Source organism: Trachemys scripta, chromosome 25 (genome assembly GCF_013100865.1).
Source record: "Trachemys scripta elegans isolate TJP31775 chromosome 25, CAS_Tse_1.0, whole genome shotgun sequence".
NCBI classification, from domain to species: domain Eukaryota; kingdom Metazoa; phylum Chordata; order Testudines; family Emydidae; genus Trachemys; species Trachemys scripta.
The window spans coordinates 5434902-5460882 of record NC_048322.1 but is presented as its reverse complement, the minus strand read 5'-3'; the positions used below and the strand labels follow the sequence as shown (position 1 = coordinate 5460882).

Here is a 25981-nt window from a genome sequence, read left to right as displayed (position 1 = left end):
ACACTTTTCCTTTTTAACATTTTTACAACACTCAACTGCTTAATTCCCTCCAGCTTCTGCAGAGCTAACGTCTCACTCTCTTTCCTTAAATCACTTGCTTAGCTCCCAAAATGACGCCTTCATCAACTCAGATTTCACCATTCCAAGTAGTAGTCCAGGGATCTGAATTCCCCAGGCCTGTACTTACTGCTTTTACTCCTGCCACTATGCCCTCAGCGCTTCCAACCTAAACGTTTTCTGACCCCTGATTCGTCATTTTAAATTACCTGCATGTCAAGTTGAACACCCTGTACTCAATCTGCTCTGCAGGATCTTTTCACGCTGCCTGGAGCAGAGTGTGTGGGTGGGCAGTTTGTGTGTGAACGGTTCTATTTCCTCTCTTCATTCACACAGATCTGGGATTCTGCACTCCTGGGCCTGACTTGGAAATGTCTTGTTATGGAAACTTCAAAGTGAAAACCCCTTCCCAAAATCAATCCCTCTCAGTGAGCTGTGAGGACAGGAACCTTCAGGGTGAAATGAGGAGGGGAATGTGACACCTCATTGAAGATATGTTAAAATTACTAGGTAATATTTGGGGGTGGGGAGGAACAAATTCAAGACAAACTCAGCCAGTTGTCAGAAACACGATTCAAACCCACTTCTCCACAGGAAATCTCTAATTTAGACACATTACCACATGCTGCTCAACCATCTTGAAAGCTAGTAGAAAGGAGGGCAGCATGGCAGCTAACCAATCTGGAATCTGATTCCTCAATGGGGAGACGGTCATCCTTGCTAAACAGCCCTCTTCCTTAGATTTCCCTCTGCTGGGGATCAGGATAGAGGAAAACCAGTGTCTGAGGATTAATTGAATACCATATTTTGATTTCAAAGGCAGACAAGATCGCTATGGACATCTGGTCTGACCTGCTGCATAACGGAGTCCAGAGAATTTTACCCAGTGAGTCTTACATCCACCCCAATATCTTAAGGTTGAACTAGGACAGATCATTCAGAAAGTCATTGTGTTTGGATGTAAAGCCTTTACATGTTAGGGGGGAAACTGGCCCTTATTTCAAGTTTAAATCCTGTAATTTCTACATCTAAGCATAGAACCATAGGTTTGGAAGGGACTGCAAGGGTCATAGAATCATAGAAGATTAGTGTTGGAAGAGATCTCAGGAGGTCATCTAGTCCAACCCCCTGCTCAAAGCAGGACCACCCCAACGAAATCCTCTCAGCCAGGGCTTTGTCAAGCCGGGCCTTAAAAACCTCTAAGGATGGAGATTCCACCACGTCCCTAGGGAACCCATTCCAGTGCTTCACCACCCTCCTAATAAAATAGTGTTTCCTAATATCCAACCTAGACCTCCCCCACTGCAACTTGAGACCATTGCTCCTTGTTCTGTCACCTGCTACTACTGAGAACAGTCTAGATCCATCCTCTTTGGAATCCTCCTTCAGGTAGTTGAAGGCTGCTATTAAATCCCCCCTTACTCTTCTCTTCTGCACACTAAATAATCCCAATTCCCTCAGCCTCTCCTTGTAAGTCATGTGCCCCAGCCCCATGATCATTTTCATTGCCCTCCACTGGACTCTCTCCAATTTGTCCACATCCCTTCTGTAGTTGGGGGACCAAAACTGGACGCAATACTCCAGGTGTGGCCTCACCAGTGCCGAATAGAGGGGAATACTATCTGCTGGCAATACTCATACTAATACAGCCCAATATGCCGTTGGCCTTCTTGGCAACAAGGGCACATTGCTGACTCATATCCAGCTTCTCATCCACTGTAATCCCCAGGTCCTTTTCTGCAGAACTGCTGCTTAGCTAGTCGGTCCCCAGCCTGTAGTGGTGCATGGGAGTCTTCCGTTCTAAGTGCAGGACTCTGCACTTGTCCTTGTTGAACCTCATCAGATTTCTTTTGACCTCATCCTACAATTAGTCTAGGTCACTCTGGACCATATCCCTACCCTCCAGCATATCTACCTCTCCCCCCAGTGTCATCGGTGAACTTGCTGAGGTGCAATCCATCCCATCATCCAGATAATTAATAAAGATGTTAAACAAAACCGGCCCCAGACCGACCCCTGGGGCACTCCACTTGATACCAGCTGCCAACTAGACATTAAGCCGTTGATCACTACCCATTGAGCTTGACAATCTAGCCAGCTTTCAATCCACTTTATAGTCCACTCATCCAATCCATGCTTCTTTAACTTGCTGGCAAGAATACTGTGGAATATCAAAAGCTTTGCTGAAGTTCACCGCTTTTCCCATATCCACAGAGCCAGTTATCTCATCATAGAAGGCAATCAGGTTGTTCAGGCATGACTTGCCCTTGGTGAATCCATGTTGACTGTTCCTGAACACCTTTCTCTCCTCCAAGTGCTTCATCTAGTCTAACCCCTGACCAAGAAGCAGGATTTGTTGTGTTTAAACCATCCCAGACAGATGGCTCTCCACCCTCCTTTTGAAAACCTTCAGTGAAGGAGCTTCCATGAATTAGGCAGTCTGTTCCATTGTCCTACTGTTCTTACAGTTTGAAAGTTCTGCCTGAGATTTAATCTAAATCTGCTGTGCTGTAGTTTGAACCCATTGCCTCTTGTCCTTCACTTGGTGGCAAGAGAGAACAACTTTTCTCCATCTTTTCTAGGGCAGCCTTTCAAGTATTTGAAGACGGCTACCATGTCCCCCCTTCATCGCCTCTTTTTCAAACTAAATATACCCAGTTCCTTCAGCCTTTGCTCATAAAACTCAGCTTGGCATTGGCCGTGAATTAAGCCCAGGCCTGCTGGATGGGAGACAAAAGTTCTCCCACTGAACCACAAGTGTGCAAAATATAAAAAAGTGACCTGTGCACTATGGGCCCCACTCTGCTGCAGGGCACAGGGGTGTGACTGACACTCCTGGGAGCTCTGTGTTTCTAAATCAGAGTCTGGGAACTCTATTTCCCTGATCAGAATGCCATTATTTGGAAATTAATTAATTAATGGTATGGGGATTAATGGGTTCTATTTACATATGCCCTGTGCCTTTAAGGGTTTGGAGCAATGCTGGGGAGGTTAAAGGGCACAGAGCTAGGGAGCAGGGTATGGTCCCAGGTAAGTAGTAGTTGTGCTCTGGTGGGACTGAGCAGGTGTGGGGGATTGTGCAAGGTGTGGTGTTTACATGCACATAGAATGTATGACAAACCCCCATTTTTAAAACCACCCATGTCTGAGAACGTAACAAGAACTGTTTGAAACAGAATCTGTCCTTTAGAATCCTTAAGCTCCCTCCCTCCAACAGAGTATTGGAATAGGGAGTATAGCTCAGTGGTAGAGTATTTCACTACAGATCAAGAGTTCCCTGCTTTAAATCCAGGTGCCCCCTCAATGAGCTTTTTTATTTTAAAGAAAATATATTTCCGGAGCCATCTCCAGTACTCAAGAACCTCAGAGTAACGAATGGATGGATCAACCATGCACCTCCTTAGGAAACAGAAGTACGCAATCAGGCAGCAGCAGCAGACAAACAACAAACAAAAAAAGACAAATACAGTACAATACCATGTTAAATGTAAAGTACAAAAAAAAAAAAAGGAAAAAAGGGAAAGCTAAAAAAAGATTTGCCAAGGTAAGGAAACTGTTTTTGTGCTTGTTTCATTTAAATTAAGATGCTTCAAAGCAGCATTTTTCTTCTGCATAGTTAAGTTTCAAAGCTGCATTGTCAATGTTCAGTTGTAAACTTTTGAAAGAACCACCATGATGTTTTGTTCAAAGTTACGAATGTTTCAGAGTTATGAACAATCTGATTCCCCAGGTGTTCGTAGCTCTGAGATTCAATTATGAGGCGTGCCACTGAATGTGGATGCTTGAAATGAATTTAAACACTCAACATTTTTCCTCTGCAAATGTATAAAAACCTAGGAAACCTGTCCATCAGCTGAAATCTGAGCTCTAAGTATGACACCCTGTACCCCCATGTAACACCCTGTACCCCCATATTCACCACTGTCATATGGTTACATTTTGTACAAAGTATGCCTTGTGAGGTATCATTTAAAAACTCATGATCTATTGAAGGTCATTGTCCTGTTAAAATGAGTGCACCAACATTGTATGTGGAGCTACAAGATTTTCTAATATGCTTGTTATTGAAGTATGTTGTAATTCTGGGGAATGACTCATCAGTGTCCACAAAGGACTGACCACAGGTGTTAAAAATCTATTAGCTACTGAAGAAACCATCCCCCATTGGGAGGGGGGGGACTGTACACAAAGGATTTGCATATCATCCCTGAAGATGTCTCAAAATTCACATATACATAAGGTGTGAACAAGAAATAGAGAATTCACCCGAAAGATGCTTCAGCTCTCACAGACACAGGGGACTGTTTTGTCTGTACTCCGCAGCATGGTGGGTAATCTTCAAAGAGAGGGGGAGGGTATAAAATAAGAGACAGTGACCGCCACATGAACTCTCCTCCTCCCTCTCTACTCAGGGCAACAGGATTGCTTGAAACACAGCAGGAGCATCATTGATCTGGTGGGGGGTGCTAGTTGGAAGGCTTTTCTGTTAGTATGAACTGATGAACGTTTATGGGTGAGAGAAACCTTTTTCAAAACTTATTTAGCTTGGTACAGCTTAGGAATCAGATTCGGGTTTTATCTTTTTACTTCTTTGTAACCAGTTTCAACTTTTATGCCTTTATTACTTAGATTTTAAGTGATTATATCTTTCCCCAGTTAATAAAGTTGTTTTTATTGTTCTGTCTAAAGCAGTGTGCTTTGATTGAAGTGTGTGGGGAATCGCTACTCAGATTAACAAAGGCTGGGGCACAATCATTTCCTTGGATGAACTGACGGACTATTAACGAGCTTGCTTTGGTCAGTAGTATGCTGGACAGAGCAAGTTGCACATTTCTGGGGTGCAAGGCTGGGACTAAGAACTTGGGGATGTCGTCCTTTCTATAAGTCATGAGTGGCTGGGACAGCATTCATGTAACTCAGCTGGGAGTGACTTTGCATGCTTGTGGCTGTGTGAGAAGAGCCTGGAGGGGTTTGTTGTTCACCAGCAAAGCAGTGGGCTGGAGCGTTAGGGGAACACAGCAGTTCAGTGGTCCAGGTTGTACCCTGGGGAATGTCTCACTAAGTCTCTAGTTTATGTTTTCATCGATTTAATAAAGGTATAATATGATGCACATTTGGCAGGTCCTTGGTCACCACGGCTGTGCTGTGCAGAAGAACAAGAACCACATCCAGCTGGGGCTAGGAGTCTGACAAGCAAAGGCACTTTGGTGCAGGCCGAGGTCACCAGCAGCTTCGCCCCTTCACATTCAGCCAGCAACAGCTGGGTCCTCAGGACAAGGAACAAGATCAAGCCAGTGGCTCTGAGCAGGAAAATAGCCACCAAGAAGCTGGTCAGAGCTGCCAGGATCCCAGAAAGGCCACCATGCCCAGGGCCAGGAACAGCCCTAAGAAAGTGGTGGCTGCAGCAGGGACCAAAACGGCAGAGAAAAGCCCCCAAAAGGCTGACGCTGCCAAGCCCCAGGCAGTGGTCCTGAGCCCACCTAAAACCCAGACAGGAGAGAGCGAGGCCAAAGCCAACCCCAAAGCCAGGGCTAAGCAGGTGGCCCTGAGAAAGAAGTGAAGAGATTTCCATGGGATTGACTCCTGCCCCCCAACGGCTCTTTTAAGAATCCCCATGGACGTCCCAGAGAGAGCCAGGTCCCTCAGGCTAGGCAGCCCCATGGAGAGTCCAGCAAGGTAGGAGGGACGTGTTTCTCTCCCAGAGGTGAAGTGCTATTTTGTGAAACACCTCCCAGGTGAGTGATGCACTGACAGGGCAGCTGCCCAGAGCTCCCACAGGAGCTTGTTGTCTTTGATCAGCTTCTGCTGTTTAGAACCAGCACTAGAGAGAGTGTGTGACTCCACCAGCTACAGAACAGGCTGTGTTGGTATCTCCACTATGATTCATCCCAGTTTTTAATTTATTCCTATTGTGATAATTGGACAACACTCCACCTCATTCTAACTTTCTGGTCAGAGGTCGAATAAAGGGAGGAATGGACTAGTTTGTTACATTTGGTACAAAAATTGCCATAATCTGTGACTGAAAACTGTACTGGAAGTGGGCACAAGCATGTTAAAAAAATAAAATAGCCAAGTTTTATCAAACTATCTGATACACATTCAAACCTCTCTTTGTGCACCCAATATAAATTGGGGCTATAATAAATGGCAGCCTTCCTTTAACGCAGATCACTGTTCTTTTGTAACTTTCAGATGCATTGAAAGGGCAGGTGTTTAAAGTTAATGTGCTTCTCCTATTTCATAATTCGCAGCAGAGTCTCCCTAAGTTTGCCAACCACAGAGCTGGGTGTGTCTGCATCTTTTGCAGGGTTAGTGTAGTACCAGCTAGTTACTTAGTTAGATGCAGTAACACAGTGCTTTTAAAATCTTCCCACCTGCAGGGTGGGAAAGGGAAAGGATGCTCAGGCTGTTGCTAGAGAAACACAGAACCAGGCTAAGAAAAACACTTACTGCAGTCAACAATGGCTCCCCTGGGGTAGTAGCAGCATTGGGCAGCTGGAAATGTCACAGAGGAGTGACTAGAGCATTGGTGGGTCTGTGGCTGGTGTCTTGCCTGAAGCATGGGAAGCCGGGGTTTGTTTTCTGGCCAATAGAGGGCTGTGTTTTATTGCTTAGAAATTTCAGTCAAAAGGTCAGACTCAAACTGTGTGGTGGGGAGATCGTGTATGTGTGTGTTTCTTTGGTTTTGATTTGTTTTGTTTCTTTCTCTCACTGTAAATGTTCTTGACGACTTTAGTGGCAAAAATGTTTGTAGAAGGCCAATTCAAGGTAAAGAAAAGCTAAAAAACTGCCTGGGAGTGAGGGGGTCTCTGAGTGTCAGGGCAGGGATGGAGATTTTCATGGAGGGGGAAGTTAAGGGATAGAGGAGAGTCTTTTGCTGGAGCACAGGGAGAGGTTTTCCAGCTTCATTTTAATCACGTGACAAACTCCTCATCTTGCCCCTTGCTGCCCCAGCTCAGACCCCACAATAGGTGACCTACAGTCTCCCCTCTGGCAAACCCCCCTGTAAATCAGAGAAACTCCCATAGTCTCACACTGAAACCACCCTGCAAAGCCCAGAGCAACACCCTCCCAGCTGGAGCTCCTGGCAGCCACAGCAGTCAGAGGAGCTGCCAGGCTGTTCCCCTACATCCCTGTGCAGGGGAAGCTGCCAGTTCCGACCTCATAAGTATAGTGGTAACCTATGTTCCCTCTAAGCTGCGTGCCTGCACAGCTGCCCAAGAGTCAGTCAAGTGCCCCGCACATCTGGTGACTTGTTTCAGGTGCCCCTCCCCCCTTCCTGCAATACACAGATATTCTCTGTCATTTTATTCTTTCGAAGTGCTGTTGGTTTAGTTTTTGACTGGTCTGTGCATTTCATAATTTTATTTCTCTCTTATGCTTACATTAAATTCTTTGAGTAGTGAGTTCTAAAATGCCCTAACCTGTCCTGGCTGGAGTAATTATCCCTATGGTAACTTTAAATACACCTCTATCTCGATATAACGCTACCCGATATAACATGAATTCTGATATAACACAGTGAAGCAGTGCTCCGGGGGGGCGGGGCTGCGCAGTCCGGCGGATCAAAACGAGTTCGATATAGTTTGATTGTTTGGCTCCCGAGAACAGCCTTATAGCGAGGTAGAGAGGTGTGTGTGTGTGTGTGTGTGTAATCATATCTAGGCTTTTGGTTTCTACTGGTGGCGCACATCCACACATCACCTTGCTATTGGTGCCCATAACAAAATCCATTCTGCACATGGATGGAAAAATTAGAGGGAACATTCGCACTGTCGCCACCTGTCACATGGGAGACTGGGTCATGAGTCCCTGAGTGGAGAGCTGTGATTTTGAGAGTAACTCAGACCCTCCTGCTGCTCACCTCTGAGACGCGTCTAAATTCTGCAAGTTATCCCAAGCTCTGGGAACACAACCACAGTAGCCACGATTGCAGCAACAGTGACTTTTTAGTTGCACGGGGATGGGATGCAACCAAGTCGGTCATTTCAGATTGTGCAGTGATCCCCTCCGAGCAGAAAAATCACTCTCAGGAGAAACCCCTTCCCCTCCCGAACTCCATCCCAGCTGCGATCTGTTCGGGGACAATCTGGTGACAGAGCAAGGGCTCAATCCAGGCAGCAAATTGCAGTCAGGGAGGAGTCCTGGCAGCTCTGCTGGGAATACAGATGAGAAATGCTCCCCCTTCTCTAGATTCTCCCGCTGGGGCTCTGGAGAGCAGGGCGGGCGTGTGTGATAAATTCCATCCAACACCCTGGTTCCTAGGGCATCCTTGGGGACTCTAATCAATGCCACTGAGCTCCGGAGCTTTGTTCTAAACACACTTTTACTTGGACTGTAGCTCACCACAGCTTTCATCTCTGCGGTGAGAACCAACGACCTGGGGCTATTTCTACTTGAGTAGTCTTTGCCAATCTTTGGTGTTGATGAGGGCAAATTTACATTTCTCTGGAGAAGAATCCTTTACCAAACCACCCAAAATCTCAGCAGTGTTAGTGAGGAATGGCTTCTCCAAACATGCCAAGTTTATTTCCTTCATTCGATTGTGCATGTTTAAATCAGAAACTAGACACAAGCCTGGATGAGAATCACTATACAGGACCAGAGGTGGGGTTTCTATTCAAAACGAGTATTTTTTCTGCAGCTGTCTCACATTAAACACTGATTTCATTTTATACACATTTGAAGCATTGCAAAGGGTAAATTCAAAAACAACAACAAAAACCACTTCTATTTCCTGCACATCTGCATTGCTAGAGACAATATTTTCCAAATATTAGGATTAGCTGGGAGATATCTTCAGGAGTAACCACCTCAAGGGCCTGGGTCACAACTGTTTTAAGAAACAAGTACATGGGCATTTTGCATAGTTCCAAGTCACTTACTGTGAAACTCTCTCCCCGGATGATCTGAAATAATATTGACCTAAATAACTGAACAACCCTGTGATTATATCCAGTTACTTAAGTTAGTTGTACAGTTTGGGGTGTGCTGTTCTTCACCATTGCAGACTGGAGATTTCAAACCACTACCATTTATTTGGTAGCGTATCCCATAACTGGGACTATTCGCTCCAGCTGACTGAGTTGCATTTGAACTTTCCCCATGACATCACGGAGGCGTAGGAGAAAAGCAAAAACAAAAGAAGACATGGCTATTAAAGCAAATGGGAATTTGTCGCAAAGTCCTCAATAAATCTGAACTACATTCCTCCAAAGAAAACTAATATCCAGTTGTGTGACCAGCCAGCCTTCAGGAAAGAGAAAAAAAATCTACATCTCAGAGGGGTGTAAGACATTTTCCATTTCAGATAGAATGAGATTCTAGGGCAGGTTACGTCGGATGACTCAGAATCAGGACCACAGATTTTCCCATTGCGTTGTCCTCTGATCCTCTGAAACCTGCTTCACTCAGTGCGGTTTCATTGTTATTCAGTTGTGTTATTTGCAAAAGTTTTAGCATCATGATAAATTAGCAACAGGATTCTAGACTAGGAAACATATTGTACTTGGGCCATGTCAGTATAGAAAACACAGCTGTCATTTTACATCTGATAGCTCACTGGAGCTGGCTAACTACAAACAATGCTAATGACACCAGGCCCATGCAGGTTTCTGTTCCCCCCTCCTGGGGCTGATGCGCATTCCTAGTAAGAGGGACTCATACTCCCATGACTCATGGAACAAAGCAGTTGATAAAGTGCTCTTTGGGGATTCAAGAGCTGCAAAAAGCAAAACCGGACCACTCACCTGGGGGAGCTGAGACCACAATGAAGGAAATCGCACTGACAGCCTTAAAGGCCACATGTGAGAATTAGCAATAATATTTAGGTTTTTATGCTGTTTATCTAACTTGTGGATTCCCTGATGATAAATAAGGTGTAAACTCTGATGGAAGCATTTCTCACACTCGGAGCATCTACGGCAGTAGTCTCCAGCTTTATATGCCCAAGATCACTTTTTGAATTTAAGGGAAACCCAGGATCTACCCCCTCCCTTCCCGTAGGCCCTGCCCCTTCCCCAAAGCCCCACCCACTCCATCTCCCCTCCTCCCCATCGCTCGCTCTCCCCCACCCTCACTCACGTTCACCAGGCTGGGGCAGGAGGTTGGGGTTCGAGAGAGGGTGCAGGCTCTGGGCTGAGCCTGGGGCACTGTGTTGGGGTGCAGGAGGGAGTATGGGGTACTGGCTCTGGGAGGGGGCTCAGGGCTGGGGCTTGGGGTGTAGGAGGGGGTATAGGATGTAGGGGGGAGTCAGGGCTGGGGCAGGAGTTTGGGATGTAGGAGGGGGTATGGGGTGCTGGCTCTGGGACAGGGCTCGGGGCTGGGGTGCAGCCTCCCGCTGGGCGGTACTTACTGAGGTTAGTGGCAGAGGGAGGCTAAGGCAGGCTCCCTGCCTGCCCTGGCCCCACACTGCTTCCAGAAGGGGCCAACGCGTCTCTGCGGCCCCTGGGGAAGCGCGGGCGGCACGTGGCTCTGCACGCTGCCCCTCTCTGCAGACACTGCCCCCAAAGTGCCCATTGGCCACAGTTCCCTGTTCCCGGCCAATGGGAGCTTGCAGGCAGGAGCAGGGCATGGAGACCCCTTCCCCACCCCGGAGCCGTGCAATCGACAGGTTGGTGACCACTGGTCTACGGTGTCTATCCCATGTGGATCTTCAGATGTCTCCCAAGGTCTGAGTGAAAAATGAAGGTTTTCCCACACTCACAATATTCGTAGGGTCTCTCTCCTTGTTAGATTCTCTGATGATTAATAAGGGCTGATCTATCAGCATTCCTAGGGGCTGGCGCCTGTGTGGGTTCTCTGATGCCTAATAAGGTGTGACTGTCAAGCAAAGGTTTTCCCACACTCGCAGGTTTCTCTCCTGTGTGGATTATCTGATGTATAATAAACTCTGAGCGCTGAGTGAAGGTTTTCCCGCACTCACAGCATTCATAGGGGGGCGCCCCTCTGTGGCTTCTCTGATGTCTGATAAGGGTTGAGCGTCGAGTGAAGGTTTTCCCGCACTCACAGCACCCATAGGGGCTTGCGCCTGTGTGCATTCTCTGATGTCTGATCAGGTGTGAGTGACGATTGAAGGTTTTCCCGCATTCACAGCACTCATAAGGTCTCTCTCCTGTGTGGATTCTCTGATGTTCAACAACGTGTGAGCGCCGAGGGAAGGTTTTCCCGCACTCACAGCATTCATAGGGGGGCGCGCCTCTGTGGATTCTCTGATGTTTGATAAGGGTTGAGTGTCGAGTGAAGGTTTTCCCGCACTCACAGCACCCATAGGGTCGCTCTCCTGTGTGGATTCTCTGATGTCTGATTAGGTGTGAGTGACGACTGAAGGTTTTCCCGCATTCACAGCACTCATAGGGTCTCTCTCCTGTGTGGATTCTCTGATGTTCAACAACGTGTGAGCGCCGAGGGAAGGTTTTCCCACACTCAGGGCACATGTTTTTTCTCTCTCCCATCAGGATTCTCTGCTGGGCTGTGGTTTCCTTGAGGTCCTTGTGATTTTCCTCACAACTGATGGATTTACCCACTTCCTCCTTTGGCTGCCTCTCCTCACGACTCCAGGACATGATTCCTTGAGTTCTTTGTGATAATCCCCCGCACAGTTCCACGTGCTCAGCATCTTCCTGCTCTGGATTCTGCTCCTTGTTCTCACTCACCATCCCACCATCTCCTGAGACAGAGAGAGAAACGTCAGAGGCAGGGAGGGAAAACCAAAGTAAGTGCTGGAGAGAGGGGGGGAAAAGATCAGGAAATGAATCCCACAAACTCTTTCCCAGAGAAGAGAGAGAAGGGGATCAACTCTGTCTCCACATCCCATCCCAGCGCTCAGGATGAAAGGAGGTTGGGAACTGAGCTATTGCAACGTGTTGATAAGGATGGGTAGGAAGCCATAAGCATTATCTGCTCTGAGGATACGACCCCTGCTGGGGGACAATCCTGAACTCAAAGAGCTCTCAAGGTCCTGGTAGGGAATCTCAGCTGTGTCCTTCAGGCACACACAGTATTTGAATTGGTCTAATAATTCCTCACCTGTGCAGGTTCCTTTCAGGAGCTCTCTTTCCTCCAAGCCCTGAAGATGTGAGACCCACAGCTCTTCTCTTTGTTCCAGCTGGGACATCACCTCAGGTCTGGAAACTGGAGACCCTGCTCAGATGAAGTGAAAAACAAGTGAAATCAGGTGAATTCATGAGACCTTTGTCAGAAAGAACATGGCCTTTTTTTTTTTTTTTTTTTTAACTCCTGCTCATTTTAAAGCATTGGAATTCTGGAGCTAGCTCTCCAGGTGCTCAGCGGTCTCAGGCACTCTGCCTATAAGGAGATTAATTCTGCTGGCAAACACACAGCCAGACACTCCTCATCAAAGGGGCTCCTAAAACCCAGAGAAAGGAACTCCAAGGGGAAGTCATCTTGGAACTGCTTCTTACCGAGACCAAAAGGGAATGAGACAGTCATAGGGGGAACTGGGACTGGGGAGCATGGGTTTGTGGGGCTCAGCACAGTAAGGAATAGGAAGGAGAGGGGATATCACTGAGTGCAGTACAGTAACTCCTCACTTAACGTTGTAGTTATGTTCCTGAAAAATGCAACTTTAAGCGAATCCAATTTCCCTATAAGAATTAATGTAAATAGGGGGGGTTAGGTTCCAGCAAAAAAATTTTCACCAGACAAAAGACTATTTTTATATATATATATATATATATACACACACACACACACACACACACACACAGAGTATAAGTTTTAAACAAACAATTTAATACTGGTACACAGTGATGATGATTGTTGAGGTGGAGGAGTCAGAGGGTGGGATATTTCCCAGGGAATGCCTTACTGATAAATGATGAACTAGCAATTGGCTGAGCCCTCAAGGGTTAACGCTCACACTCTACAAGGCAGCAGGAATGGAGGGAGGGGAGACTGCATCGCAGACAGACACACACAACCTGTGGGGGACGGGGGGGAGAGAGATGCACATTTCCCCTTTAAGTATGCTGACCTTGCTCTTAAGTACACTGCCTTGTTAATTAGATCAGCTTGCTGAGACTGCAGCTGCAGCCAGCAAGCTCCCTCCTTCCTGAGCTCTGTCGTGTGTGTCCCCCGCTCTGGAGATGCGGTAAGCAGGGTGCAGGGGGACACCCTGACATTAGCCCCCCTCTTCCTCCCCTTCCCCTCTCCACAGCAAGCAGGAGTCTCGGGGAGCAGCTCCAAGGCAGAGGGCAGCACATGGCCGTGGGGGGAGGGACAGCTGAACTGCCCAGCAATTGATAGCCTGTTGGGCAACTGCTGCACAGGGAACTTAGGGGAGCGGGGAGCTGATAGGGGGACTGCCGGTCCAACACGGTTCCAAGCCCAGCTAGCTGCAATGGGCTGCTCTTCCTGCAAGCAGTGGACAAAGCAGGCAGCTGCCAAATGACGTTAGAAGGGAGCATTGGCAACTTTAAATGGGCATGTTCCCTAATTGATCAGCAACGTAACAATGTTAACTGGGACAACTTTAAGTGAGGCGTTACTGTATATCAGGGGTGTTAGGGATCAGGAAAGCACATTTTGAGAAGTTGGGGAATATAGCCAGTCAGGTATATTGGAAAGGAGCATGAAAATCCCCCAGTGGATGGTGAAGGTTTTAGAATGATAGAATCACAGAAACGTAGGGCTGACAGGACTTCAAGAGGTCATTTAATCCAGCCCATGAACTGAGGCAGGAACAAGAAAATCTGGACCATCCCTGGTAGGTATTTGTCTAAGCTGTTCTTAAAAGCTTCCAGCGATGGGGATTCCACAACTTCCCTTTGAATCTTATCCCAGATCTTAACTACTCATGTAGTTACATTTTCCCCTCACATCTAACCTAAAATCACCCTTGCTGCAGATTAAAATTGAGCACTGTCTTTCAACCAGTTTTGTACACACTTTATAATAAATTAATCTAGACCCCATTTCCCTAGTTTCCCTATGAGAATGGCATCTGGGCCTGTGTCAAAGGATGTACTAAAATTAAGATATAGCAAATCTGCTGCCTCCCTGTAATACCCTGGGCCAATAATGCTGACAAAGAAGGAAATTAGGTTGGTGTGGCATGATTTGTTCTTGACAAATCCATGCTGCCTATTCCTCATGACGCTCTTATCCTCCAGGTGCTGACAAACTGATTGTTTAACAATACGTTCCAGTATCTTTCCAACTCTCAAAGTTAGGCTGACTGATCTATAATTCCTCTGATCCTCTTTGTTCTCCTTTTAAAGACAGGTATTGTATTTGTCCTCCACCAGTCCTCTGGGATCTCACTTGTCCTGCAAGAGTTCTCAAAAACAATTGCTATTGGTGTTGAGATTGCCTCAGATAGTTCCTGAAGTAGACAGGACATGCTTGGGGAATTAGATATTATAATTCAGTAGCAGCAAACTAATTCCTCTGGAAAAGGAGAAAATGAAAAGTAAGAATAAGACCATGTGATCTCAGGAGGGACTGCCTCAAAGATCCAAGGAGCCTCCAGGGAAGAGAGACTGTGGCTGCTGCAGAGAGGGATGGGGGAGCGAGACCCTCCAAGTCCCCAGAAGTTTCATTATCAACCTAGGACATCACCAAGAGGGAAGAAGTCACCTTGTGACTGGGAGAAGTGTACGGAATTGGAAACGGTGGCTGGGGTCACAGTTTGTAGGGAAGAGGGGTGTGTGTGGGTGTGAACCTTGTTACAACTTTTGCACACACCTAGGATGGACATGAGCTTCTAATTGCCCCCGAAGGATCTCAGTCACTTGGCATTTATCTCAGCTGGTACAGGGCACCCACTGCCTTTCCGGGGAAGCAGTCTTGAAAAAGTGAACTGTAAAAGTTGGAATTTCAGATCAGCAGGAGCCAAACTGATGAATCAAAGAGATTGAAATGAGCATGTGCAGGAAGAATAAGACTCTGTTAACAGCAGAGGGTGTCTTGCAATCAGCTCTCACGGTGTTTGGTTGTCTCTAGGGGACGGCTGGGGCCATTGCTGAATCTGAGCTACATTTGAATGTGAGCCCCACCATTGACAGCTTTCAGACCATGTGTGTTGAGCTTTTTTTTTGCATTTTATAGGGGTTCCCTTTGGAAGATTTGCCCCGAGGCCAAAATTTCTGGGGAAAAATAATATTTCAAGTACTCCAATCCAAACACAGGTTTTCACTTGGCCTACACTTGGAAGTTTTGCTATCACAGCCGTGTCAGTTACCTATGTGAAAAATCACGTCAGTAATGGAAGTGTGGGAGGAGAGGACACCCTGCTTGCGGTCTCCCCTGCTACATCATATAAGCACAATGAATGGTATTAAATTGGTGACCGAATGTCCTGAAAAAGCCTCCCTGTCAGCAACACAATGGTGCCATACTGAAGAAGACAACGATGTATAACTGAAATAGCTACGCCAGCAAAAGCCCTGGGGTACGCATGGTTACGGTGGCAAAAAAAGTCCATTTAAAAAAAATCAAGGTAATGAAATGTTCATAAGCCACATTAATGCAGTTCAGGTTGCCCAGTGCTGTGTTCATACCTGTTATTGAATATGAACACTTAGTTCTTTCTGTATATTTGATTCATTTATATATTAACCATTCTTTAAAATCTTTACCTTCAGCAAAGAGTGTGTCAGAATTCGAAGACCCAGAACACTATTCAGGAATTGTATCTATTATGCTGTATTTTAACCATCTCGGGCGCCTTCGTGTCTACACAAGTCCAGATGTTCGTGGAAATCATCTCCTTAACATATATCTACAATGCTGACATAAGCACGTATAGACTTGGGACACTAATAAGGGATGAGCGTTACAGCAGATGTTTCCTGTTGGGAAATCAACAGGGAAGAATGACTGTGGGGATAAGAAGGACCCACTGAGAGAGATTAGCTTGAAGAACTGTTAGTCCGACCAGCTGTAAATAATCATGCCGTCACACATAAATCAGATAAACTGAGAAATGACACCAGAACAATATGTTTCTGGGAGAATATTCTTGGCAATGAGGTTTCCTTTGTCTGAAACCCTATCTAATGATACTGATATGGGAACTTAGTTGGGAGGGAATGAAAACTGCTCATCCCCTCCAGATGCAGGAGAGACACAGATCCACACTCTTTCTGTCTGTGCTCTCTGTAGTGCTGTACTGATCTCTGACTAAGATTAAGTCATTCCAATTGAGCCTGTTATTTCGACAATCTTGAGTCATTAACTCAGACACGCAGCAGCTGCCTCATGCCTTTCACCACATGGACAGGGGCTAAACCAACCTCTGAAAACCAGGAAATGAAAAGCTGAAGCCCACAACACCTCTGGAACAATCTTAACTTTGCCCCAAGCCCCTACCCTGGAGCTGGGAACAGTTCAGTCAGGCTGGTGCAAAGGTAAACAAACTATCAAGGAAAGTGGAGGATTCTCCATCTCCTGAAGTCTTCAAGTGCAGACTGGATGCCTTTCTGGAAGATGATTTAGTTCAGCACAAGATATTCAGCTCTGTACAGCAGTAACTGGATGAAATTCTATGGCCTGTTGTACAGGAGGTCTGATTAGATGACCTAATAGTCCCTCCTGGCCTTTTAATCTATGAATCAATAATATCTAAGAGGAAGGACTAAGAGAACCTGTCACAGTTTGCGTTTTGTTCCATAGACTGGAATCCCAGCATTTATCGGCATGCACTCCAGCTGTGGGCACTGGGTCAGCTGTAGCTGTAACTGGATGGGGGAGGGATTAGTTGGAGCAGCTGGGCAGAGCTCTGACTGTGGTATGAAGAGACGTGCATGTGAACCTTGAAGAACCGTGTATGCCTCATCTCAGTGCTCAGTGTTGTAGGTTGTGTCAGTGACTGTGCACAAGGATGTGTTCTTGCCGGGGAATTGTCAGCACTCTGGTGCCATACATGTCAGTTGCTTATAGGGTTCAGTGAGGGGTAAGTGAAGGCAATGACTCAGAAGTCATCCTTGGGGGAGGGAGGGGGATAAAGGGGTGGCAACATTTTGCAAGTCTGAGTTGGTTTGTGTGCGGTAGGCTCAGTATTTGAGTGTTTGCCAGGGGTCAGCAACTTCTGTTCTTTATGCCAGACCTAAACCCACATTTTGCTTTAGCCAAGAGAAGATGTTAGACTTTGTGCTGTGTTGCTCCTGTGCTCTGCTCCCAAAGTGTTCTCTAGCATGGGAGGGCAGAGTGCTAGTGTTTGTGTCACTGCCACGTCAGGGTGATGCTGAAACAGGGAAGAGCAGAGTAGAGGTTGCATTGTGGGGTGATGTGAACCTTCACCCTGCATTTCCCCTTCTAAGAACCGAGGGGACGGGAATCCTTACCCAGCGAGGTCACATTCTCATAGTTCTCCTGCATGACATCCCAGCAGAGGACTCTCTGAATGGGGTCCAGCAGAGCCCACTCTTCCCTGGTGAAATACACAGCCACCTCCTCGAAGGTCACGGGCCCCTGAAAGAGCAAGAGGCCAACACTCAGTACCTGCTGCCCCACTCACAGCCCCACGATTCACAGGGGCACAGGGCCAATCAAATGGAAGCTCTGGGAGGTTCGCAGTCAGCAGAGTCCCATCCGCACCCCTCACAGAGCAGCCAGGAGGCATCAGGGTGAGAGGAGAAAGAGAGAGACCCTTGTCCCTCCCCTCTCCCTGCTGGGGTAGGACATTCTCATGCCTCATAGGCGGATATAGGACATGGAGTCCCCAGCAGTGCCCAGGGACAGCTCCCTGGTGGGAATCCAAACACCCTCCTTATTACCAGCAGCTGGTGTGAAGGGATGGGGCATCTCCCCTCAGCCCTTCTGTATCTCGCAGCAGTCCCTGGTTAGTGGGTTCTGGCTGCAGCACTGGCAGTCTGGTCATTTCTCCAGCTCTGTCCGAGGGGGTGTTTCCTGTCACATAAATAGGGCAGTTTCCTCTCCCAACCTCCATGGGTCTGTTCCTAAAAATCTAAGCACACAAGTCCCAGCAGGTCTGTCACACCCTGTCCCCCTCCTTTCCTCCACCCTGTGGATTTCCTGCCCCCTCCCACCTCCAGACTAAACTCCCCAGAAGCTCCCACCTCCTCTGTGTTTACTGCCCCTGTCAGTGCAGAGGGAACCCACCAGCAACTCCCTGATAATCCCTACCTGAGCCAGCTCCTCGGCCGTGGGAGGCTGGGCCCATCCGGAGGGAAAGGTGGATGTCGTTCTGCAGCCTGTCAGTTTGTGTGGATAACAGTCTCAGGGAACCATGCTGGTGCTCATTTAAAAAAAAACTGTTCTATACAGGTTCTTATATTGCGTTCACCACTGTAGTATCTGAGCGCCTTCCAGTAGTGCATTAAGCAACATGTCAGGGTGAGGAAGGGGATTGGAGAGATTTCATAACCAGCTTTAGTGAATTTCACAGCACATCCCCCAGGCTCTTTCCCTACAGAGAAATGTTCTAGACTCTCCTACTGGCAAAACACGCAGTCGCTTTATTGCAGTGCAGACCCGACCCTTCCCACCAGGGCTAAACCCACTGAGACCCTTTAACACCCGACAGGGTCCCCGAGGGCAGCACATCCACCGGCAGGGTGGGATCTAGGCAGAGGTAGGGAATGGATAAAATCTGTCCAGTGCTGAGACAGGAACTGGAGCTGAGCAGGTCTGTGAGCTTGTGACCTCTCTCCTCACTTATTTCTCCTCAGTTTCTCTCTCCCCTCCCTCCGGCTGGGGGACTTGGTTACTGTTTATTCATGGAGGCCTTCGCTATCCTACTAGTACCAATGCCATTTTGGAGCCAATCTTTGTGCTGCATCCTCAACTCTGCTAACCACTGAAGGGGTTTCAGTCTCTCTGGCTGTGACAGACACAGCAGGGAAAGGGTCACTGGGCACAGCTGTAAGCTGGGATTCTGAATACGGAAAGATTTTAGAAATGGGGGTTTTATGGGACTGAACTGTTCCTTGGCTCAGTCGATATCTAGTAGGTCCATATACAAAGAAATGCCCTCTTCCCTGTCAGAGCCAACAGGGATACAAGACAATGAGCCATCTAGTCCGCGTTTCTCAAGCTAACCCAGGTGACTCACGACAGGCAATAAGAGGGGTCGTGAGATATGATCAGTTTTGTTATTAGCTAAAGCAAAGCAAGTCTCACTCTCCCACTTTTATCTTTCAAGGTCAACAGTTCTGTCAGCCTCTTGAAACACCCATCCAAGTTATAGAGGCTCAGCCTTGAGACACATTTTATTCTTCCTTTCACAGTAAATGTAAGGGGATCCCCCCCAAAAACCTAACTTCAAATAAGGGGTCACCAATGAGAAAAGTGTGAGACACACTGACATGCATTCTAGCAGCTCCCTTCTCACTCACAATGATCCCAAATACAATCTACGGCTCTCCTCCCCTTTACAGCTAGTCTGGACACAGGAGACCAGTCCCATCTCTCATTCAGGGTCAGGGTCTATTCAGGGTACAACTGGGCTCCACCCCGCTCCTCACTCTTGAGACTCTGCTGCTCCCATGTGGCCATGTTCAGTCACTCATTAAAGCGGTCAGACTGTTCAGGGTATGGATGTCTTATTCTTGTCTCACCTATATCACACCTGTCAGATGTGGTTGTTCCTTTTCCCAAAGGGAAACACCCCCCTGAGATCAGGATTCACTCCCCATCTGATGTCACAGCAGGAGTGAATCAGTCATGGGCCTCACCCGGCTTCACATTGTTCCACCATTTCCAGGTGCACATTGGGACTGGAGGCAGCGCCCCCCTGTTGCTAAAATGGTTATTGGTCTGAAATCTCCCCAGGACCCATCAGAGACAGACATGTACCTGTGTCGCTCCCCAGCTCCAGTCGCAGCATCTCTAGGGGAAGGAGAGGACAGGAGTGGTGAGAATTCAGGGGAGGATGGAGCCCGGGGTCAGTAACATCACCAGAGTCCCCGACTCCTCCCCCGGTCCAGGGCTGCTCTAGCTCGTGGGGAGACAACCCCCAGATTCCAATTCACCTTTGAATTCCAGCAGCATCTGCTGCAGCATGGCGCTTTTCAGAGAGAAATTGCTGAGTCTCTTCTCCAGCTCTGCAAACCCCGGATCTGGCTTCTGAAACATCCCGTCCGCCCTGCTGGGGAAAGGAGGAGGGGTGAGAATGGGGATGTGACGAACTGGGACTGTTCTTGCTGGGGTGTGTGAATGCTGACAGGCGAGTGTGGCTAGGATGGTCTGCATCGGGGGATGGGAGTCTGCCCGAGGGAACATACCTGAGCTTGTAACATGAGAACCCAGGAAGGGGTTGGAGGCCAGGTGACTCCGGGGCCCGGGAAACGGAACAAAGGCTGAAGGGAGAGGGTGGGAAGCGAGCTGGGGAGATGGCTGGGAGGCAGAGATGGCTCTGACCCCCCAAAGGGGGGGTGGGCTGGGATGCCCTGGGACCCCAAGCTGGACCTGAGAGGTATCCTGTTGTCTGTGCCTGCAAGACCTGTCTTGGACTGTATTCCTGTCATCCAAATAAACCTTCTGCTTTACTGGCTGGCTGAGAGTCATGGTGAATCGCAGGAAGCCGGGGGTGCAGGGCCCTAAGTCCCCCAATACTCCGTGACAGGGCCCAATCCCCAATCCCTGAGCCCAGCAACCCCCAAACGCCAGGAAACCTGGACCTGAGCTTTGTAGCCTGAGGTGATCATGGTTATGGTGAGTCACCTGCCCTCAGCCCTGTGCTCTCCACAGATCCACAGAGATGGGACATGAGGAATGGAGACAAGTTCTGGAGCTTTCTCTGGGACACTGGTTCTGTAGGGTGGTGAGCCAGCCCTGCGCTGGGTTACTCTGGTAACAAGGGGCATCAGCACTGGGATTACGGGGAAAGGAAGGAGACATGGACCAAAGAGTGGGCATGTCTCTCATGCTCACTGTGGCCCCAGACAGAGCCCAGGTGTTCAGCAGGGAATGAGCCTGGGCCCTTTAATGCCAAAAGCCCATAGGCCTTCAGCTGAAGCTGTAACTCTGGGGTGTCCAACTCATTTGGCAGAGAGGGACGTATTTCACTGTCTGTGACCGTCAGTGGGCCAGGGCATCAATTTCGGACTCCGAACACGGCTCCATTCAGAGCAGGGCACTCACTGCTCTTAGTGGGACACCCAGGCCCAGATGTCAAGGGGAGAGTCTGCCCTTTGGAGAGGAAATAAGCTTTTCATTTTTATTAAGTCCTTCATGGTCACAATCAGTGTCACTCCGTGGGAAAATAGCCCCCTCCCAAACCTGCTAGGGCTCCTGCTATTTTTGCTCATTCTTTCCTTTCCACCCTCCTTTCTCCAGCTCTTCCTTGTTGTTTTGTCTCCCTGCTGTTCTCCCCTCCCTACAGAAACTCCCTATTCCCACCCCTCAAAGGCTTCACTCCGACCCCCTCCCCGTTCCACCAGTGACCAGCCATGGAATATTGAATGTTGACATTAAAGTGTCGTCACTTCAGCTGACCCTCCAATGAGATGAACGGAGGACAGGGGAGTTCACACCTGGCTGAGCCAGGGCTTCAGGCTGCTGGCAGACACACAAAGACAACAGCGTCCACATCTGCATTTGGGAGGGTTTCTTTGCAACCATGAGGCCTAGAAACTTACGAAAAAACTGAAAGCCGAGATTCTGCACAGTGTGAATACGTGAGGTGGCCACATAAATACGTCAGACAGGCTGGGTCTGGCCCATATGTCTGACAGCCCTGGTGGGACCTCATTAGCTGTCAGAATAACAGGCTTTTCCCCCTTGTGAGGCAGCCGCCAGGGAAGACGTGATCACAGGCACCAAGCCAGCGTGTCACACTGCAAGGGGCAGGGGAAAGCACCGTATTTAGTGCAGTTTCCAAGCTGAGCATGAGGGGGAGTGAAATGGAGCTGGGGACTCACCTGCTCCCAGTGCTCCCGGCACCCTGGAGAGGGAGAGAAAGAAGAGGCAGTCAGGGGAGTGTCCCAGGCAGGGGAGCCACCATTGGCATTTGGGGCATTTCAGACACTTGGGGTCATGTTCAGAGAGCAGCTGCCACCCCCCAGGAATCCCTGCTGGGACGTCACCATCGGGGGAAAGTTTCTGCCCAGGCACTTTACAGGAAGAAAATATTCATCTGCCTTGAGAGTGAAATGCCCACTAGTGCCGAGAGCCCCGCAAGCCCCTACCCCATTAAACCCATTTGCTGGGGTGACAAGGGGCCTTAGGCCTGGCTCGGGGCCTCGGCATGGCAGGGAGGGGATGTCACCCTCCAGCCCAAATGCAGTTAGACATTGGCAGGGCATTTCCTGTGTGACTTGGTCAAGGCTCTGCCCCTCCCTGTGTGTCACTTTCCCTATTTGTAACATAGGAACAGTGCCCTGATCCCACTTCATAAAGTGCTTTGGGGATTAGGGCTCAGAACAGGGGTGGGCAATAATTTTAGCAGCGGGGCCACTCCATGAATTTTGGTAAGTTGTCATGGGCCGCACATTTCTACTGTATTAATGGAGGGGGTGTGGGGCCTGGGAGTTTGGTGCAGGAGGGAGCTCCGGGCTAGTACAGCGTGTTGGGGTGCAGGAGACGGTGAGGGGTGTGGGAGGGAGTTTGGGTGCAGGAGGGGGCTCTGGGCTGGGGCAGGGGATTAGGGTGCAGGAGGGGGCGTGGGGTCTGGGAGGGAGTTTGGGTGCAGGAGGGGGTTCTGACCTGGGGCAGGGGATTGGGGTACGGGAGAAGGTGCGAGGTGCAGGCTGCCTGCCTGCCGTGGCTCCACGCCGCTCCCGGAAGCGCCACCCCCGCAGCTCCCATTGGCCGGTGCTGGGGGTGGGGGCAGCACACAGAGACATGCCAGCAGCAGCCGGCCACTTCTGGGAGCAGCATGGGGCCACGGCAGGCAGGCAGCCTGCCTGAGTGCCCCGCTGTGCCGTGGGACTTTTAGCGGCCAGAGATTGTGAGGAGGCAGCCAAAGGGCCTGGCGGGCCAGAGAGAAATGAGAGACAGGCCGGATCTGGCCCGCGGGCCGTATTTTGCCCACCCCGGCTCAGAAGCTCCTATAGAAACGCTGCACATTATGATTGCAATGACAGTCTGACCTGCAGGGGTTGGCTCAGCGGCTGCTGTCCCTTCTCTCCTCCCCTCTCACTGAGCAGGGAAACCTCCCAGGACAGTCTGAAGATGCCCTCATCCCTTCTCTGGACAATGGCTCTCTCTAGCTCTTCCAGCCGGGACAGCAGCCGCTGCTCCTGCTCCTCCAGAAACCCTCGCAGCTCCTTCCACTCCCAGATGATCATCTGCCTCTCGGCTTCCGTCTGTTTCTGCAAACACAGGGAGAGGGCAGTTTGGTAACAGGGGAGAACCACAAATGCACCTCCCAGTGGGTGGGGGAGTTATTTACCAGAGCACAGGATCTCTTGCACTGGGGGATGGGAAGGCTATTTACCCCAGGAAAGGAAGAGGGATCAGGGCCGGGATGAGCTGTACATCGCTCACAGGGCGGATTTTTCTCCCCAAACCTCATCAGATTGTCCTGGGCCAAACCCTCCATCTCTGCAGCCCAGAGTTCCTCTCCTTCCCCCCCCACGCCGCCGCAGCTATAAAGGATCCCTGTAACATGCAGACAGCCCGTGGGCAGGGTCTCTGGGCTAACACACAGACTGACTCTCTCCTGCCCAGCAGTCTCTTGCACCCTAAGGGCATCATGTCACCCACGTGTCTGACCCTACCCTCCCTCTGGGGTCCAGTGGGGATGGTTCCCCGGCTGAGGCTGGCAGGCCGGGCCCATCATTCACTGTCACTCAGGGCTCTGGGATCCCAGACAAACCTGAGGGGCAGCGGGCCCTGGGCACCTACCAGCAGCTCCTCGCTTTGCTGCTGCTCCTTGGCTTTGGCTGCTTCTCTCTCTTTTCTCAGAGGGGCCAGACACTCTCGTGGGGGCTCCTGGAAGAAGCGGGGGAGGGGGTTACAAACTGCTGCAAACGGCCTCACAACTGCTAGATTTTAAGGCCCATCCTGCCCTGCAGATGCCCGAGCAGAGTCCCTGGGATGCACTTCGACATCCCCCCCCCCCCCCCCCCAGGCCTAGTTCAACCTTAGCCAGGAAGGTCTGAGGGGCTGGTGAAACGGGGACCGAGTTTCCCAGGGAAAATACAGGACCCCTTGGAGAAGTGACCGGGGTGCAGCCCAACCCCCCAGCTCCCAATGTCCCCACCCATCTCAAGCAACCAACTTCCAGCATTGCCCCCAACATCCCCCCTCCAACCATCCTCTGGCCCCACCCACAACCCTTACTATTAACATCAGTGCCGGATCTGAAAATGGACCCCCGCAGCCAAATAGCCCCAATCCCCAGCTCTGCCCCCCTCACAGACCCCCCCCCAACTGCCAGCTCTGCCCCCCCCCAAACTCCCAGCTCTGCCCCCCAACACTGACATCCCCCAAACTCCCAGCTCCAAACAACCCACGACCCCCAGCCCGGCTCTGATACCCCCATCGCCTCGCTCTGGGGCCCAGCCTGGGCTCCGAGTTATGCAGCCGAGCCGCGCTCCGGGCCCAGCCGCTCCCGGGCTCCGTCGCCCCGGCCCCGCAGCAGGGGCCGCTCCGATCCGCCCGGGACACTCGCCCCCCCGGGCAGTGCCTCTCCGGCCGCGGGGAGCTCGGGGACCCACCCGGGCAGGGGGCGAACCAGGCAGCCGGGCCCGGCCCCTCCCGGCAGGAGCGTGTCCGCCCCACGCGTGTCTCCGCCCCCCGCCAGGGCCCTGCCCGCTCCGCGCTGCCCCCGGACCCACCGCGCTGCCCCGCGGGCTGCAGGGCTGGAGCAGCGTCCGCGCTGCGCTCCCGGCCCCGGCCATGGCCCCGCTGCAAAGCGCCGGGAGTGCGCGGGGCCGCGACAGGAAGGGGCGGCCCCGGCCCGGCCCCTCGCGGGGTGTTTGTGACACGCGGGGACTCGGGCTCTGCCGGGGACACCCCCCTCGCTCCCCCTGCTCCGTGCGGGGGCGTAATTCCTGCTCCCGCTCCTCTGAGCCGGGGGGCGGGGCTGAGAGCCGGTGAACCAAACCATAACCCCTGGGTATGATGGAAACCACGTCCGGGGGAACTCGCCGGGGAGCGGCGGGCTGGGCTGGGGGGGACGCTCCGGGGGAGGCGGGGCCGGGGCTGGGGGAGAGACCCGGCTCCGAAGTTTGGTGGAGCCGGGGACCCGCTGCTCTCATTGGTGGAGAACGGGCCCCATAGGCCCATACAACTCGCCTTCCCTGCCCGGCACCCCTACTTCCAGCACCTGTGCTCTGGGCTTGGCAGCTCAGAGCCCCCGGGGCACCTCTGGGCTTCTGCGTTAGCCAGCAATGTACAAACGTTGCACCTCTTTCGTACAAAGTAAGGCCTGTGCCCATTCGCTCCCGCAGCTGGATCAGGCCCGGCCGCCTGGCTCAGTCTGCGCAGGGCTGCGGGACTTGCAGGGAGTGGGAGGGGCAGCCCCTGCCCAGTGAGCGCTGCCTGGGTGCTGTGGGCACAGGATGGGCTGAGAATGGCGGGTGGGATGGGAAGCAGGGAGAACAAAAATGGGTCAGATGCTGCCCAACTCCTGGGCTCTGTGAATACAAGGGGCTGGTGCCTCAGCGGGCTGGGCTCTGACTGGGAGCTGGGCTGGATAGCTGCTGCTCCCTCCATGGAGTCCGTGCAGGGGGGAGACCTTCATTAACCGCTCCTTGCCATGCAAGGGGGATTTTTTCCACATGGAACCTAGGGTTACCATATTTCAGCAAGCAAAAAAGAGGACGGGAGGAGCCCCGCCCCCGTCCTGCCCTAGCCCCACCCCTGTCCCTCCCACTTCCCCCCCTCAGAACCCCCAACCCTCACCCGCTCCTTGTCCCCTGACTGCCCCCTCCTGGGACCCCGCCCCTAACTGCCCCCCAGGACTCCACCCCCTACCTTAGCCTCCCTGCCTCTTGTCCCCTGACTGCCCCCTCCTGAGACCCTCCCCCCATCCTAACTGGCCCCCTAG

General features: G+C 50.6%; 1 protein-coding gene across 1 annotated transcript; it reads right to left on the bottom strand.

The window, feature by feature from the left end:
* Positions 1 to 10565: 10565 nt before the first annotated feature.
* LOC117870003 (zinc finger protein 154-like) lies at positions 10566 to 25029 on the bottom strand. The gene is made up of 10 exons (XM_034757151.1): positions 24768 to 25029; positions 23833 to 23919; positions 23076 to 23297; positions 21906 to 21928; positions 20016 to 20131; positions 19840 to 19872; positions 18169 to 18236; positions 17367 to 17493; positions 12088 to 12201; positions 10566 to 11728 (listed from the first exon to the last, which is right to left on the bottom strand). The coding sequence occupies exons 1-10, from the start codon at positions 24828 to 24830 to the stop codon at positions 10791 to 10793; spliced, it is 1791 nt and encodes a 596-aa protein (XP_034613042.1). The 5' UTR covers positions 24831 to 25029; the 3' UTR covers positions 10566 to 10790.
* Between the last annotated feature and the right edge of the window lie 952 nt (positions 25030 to 25981).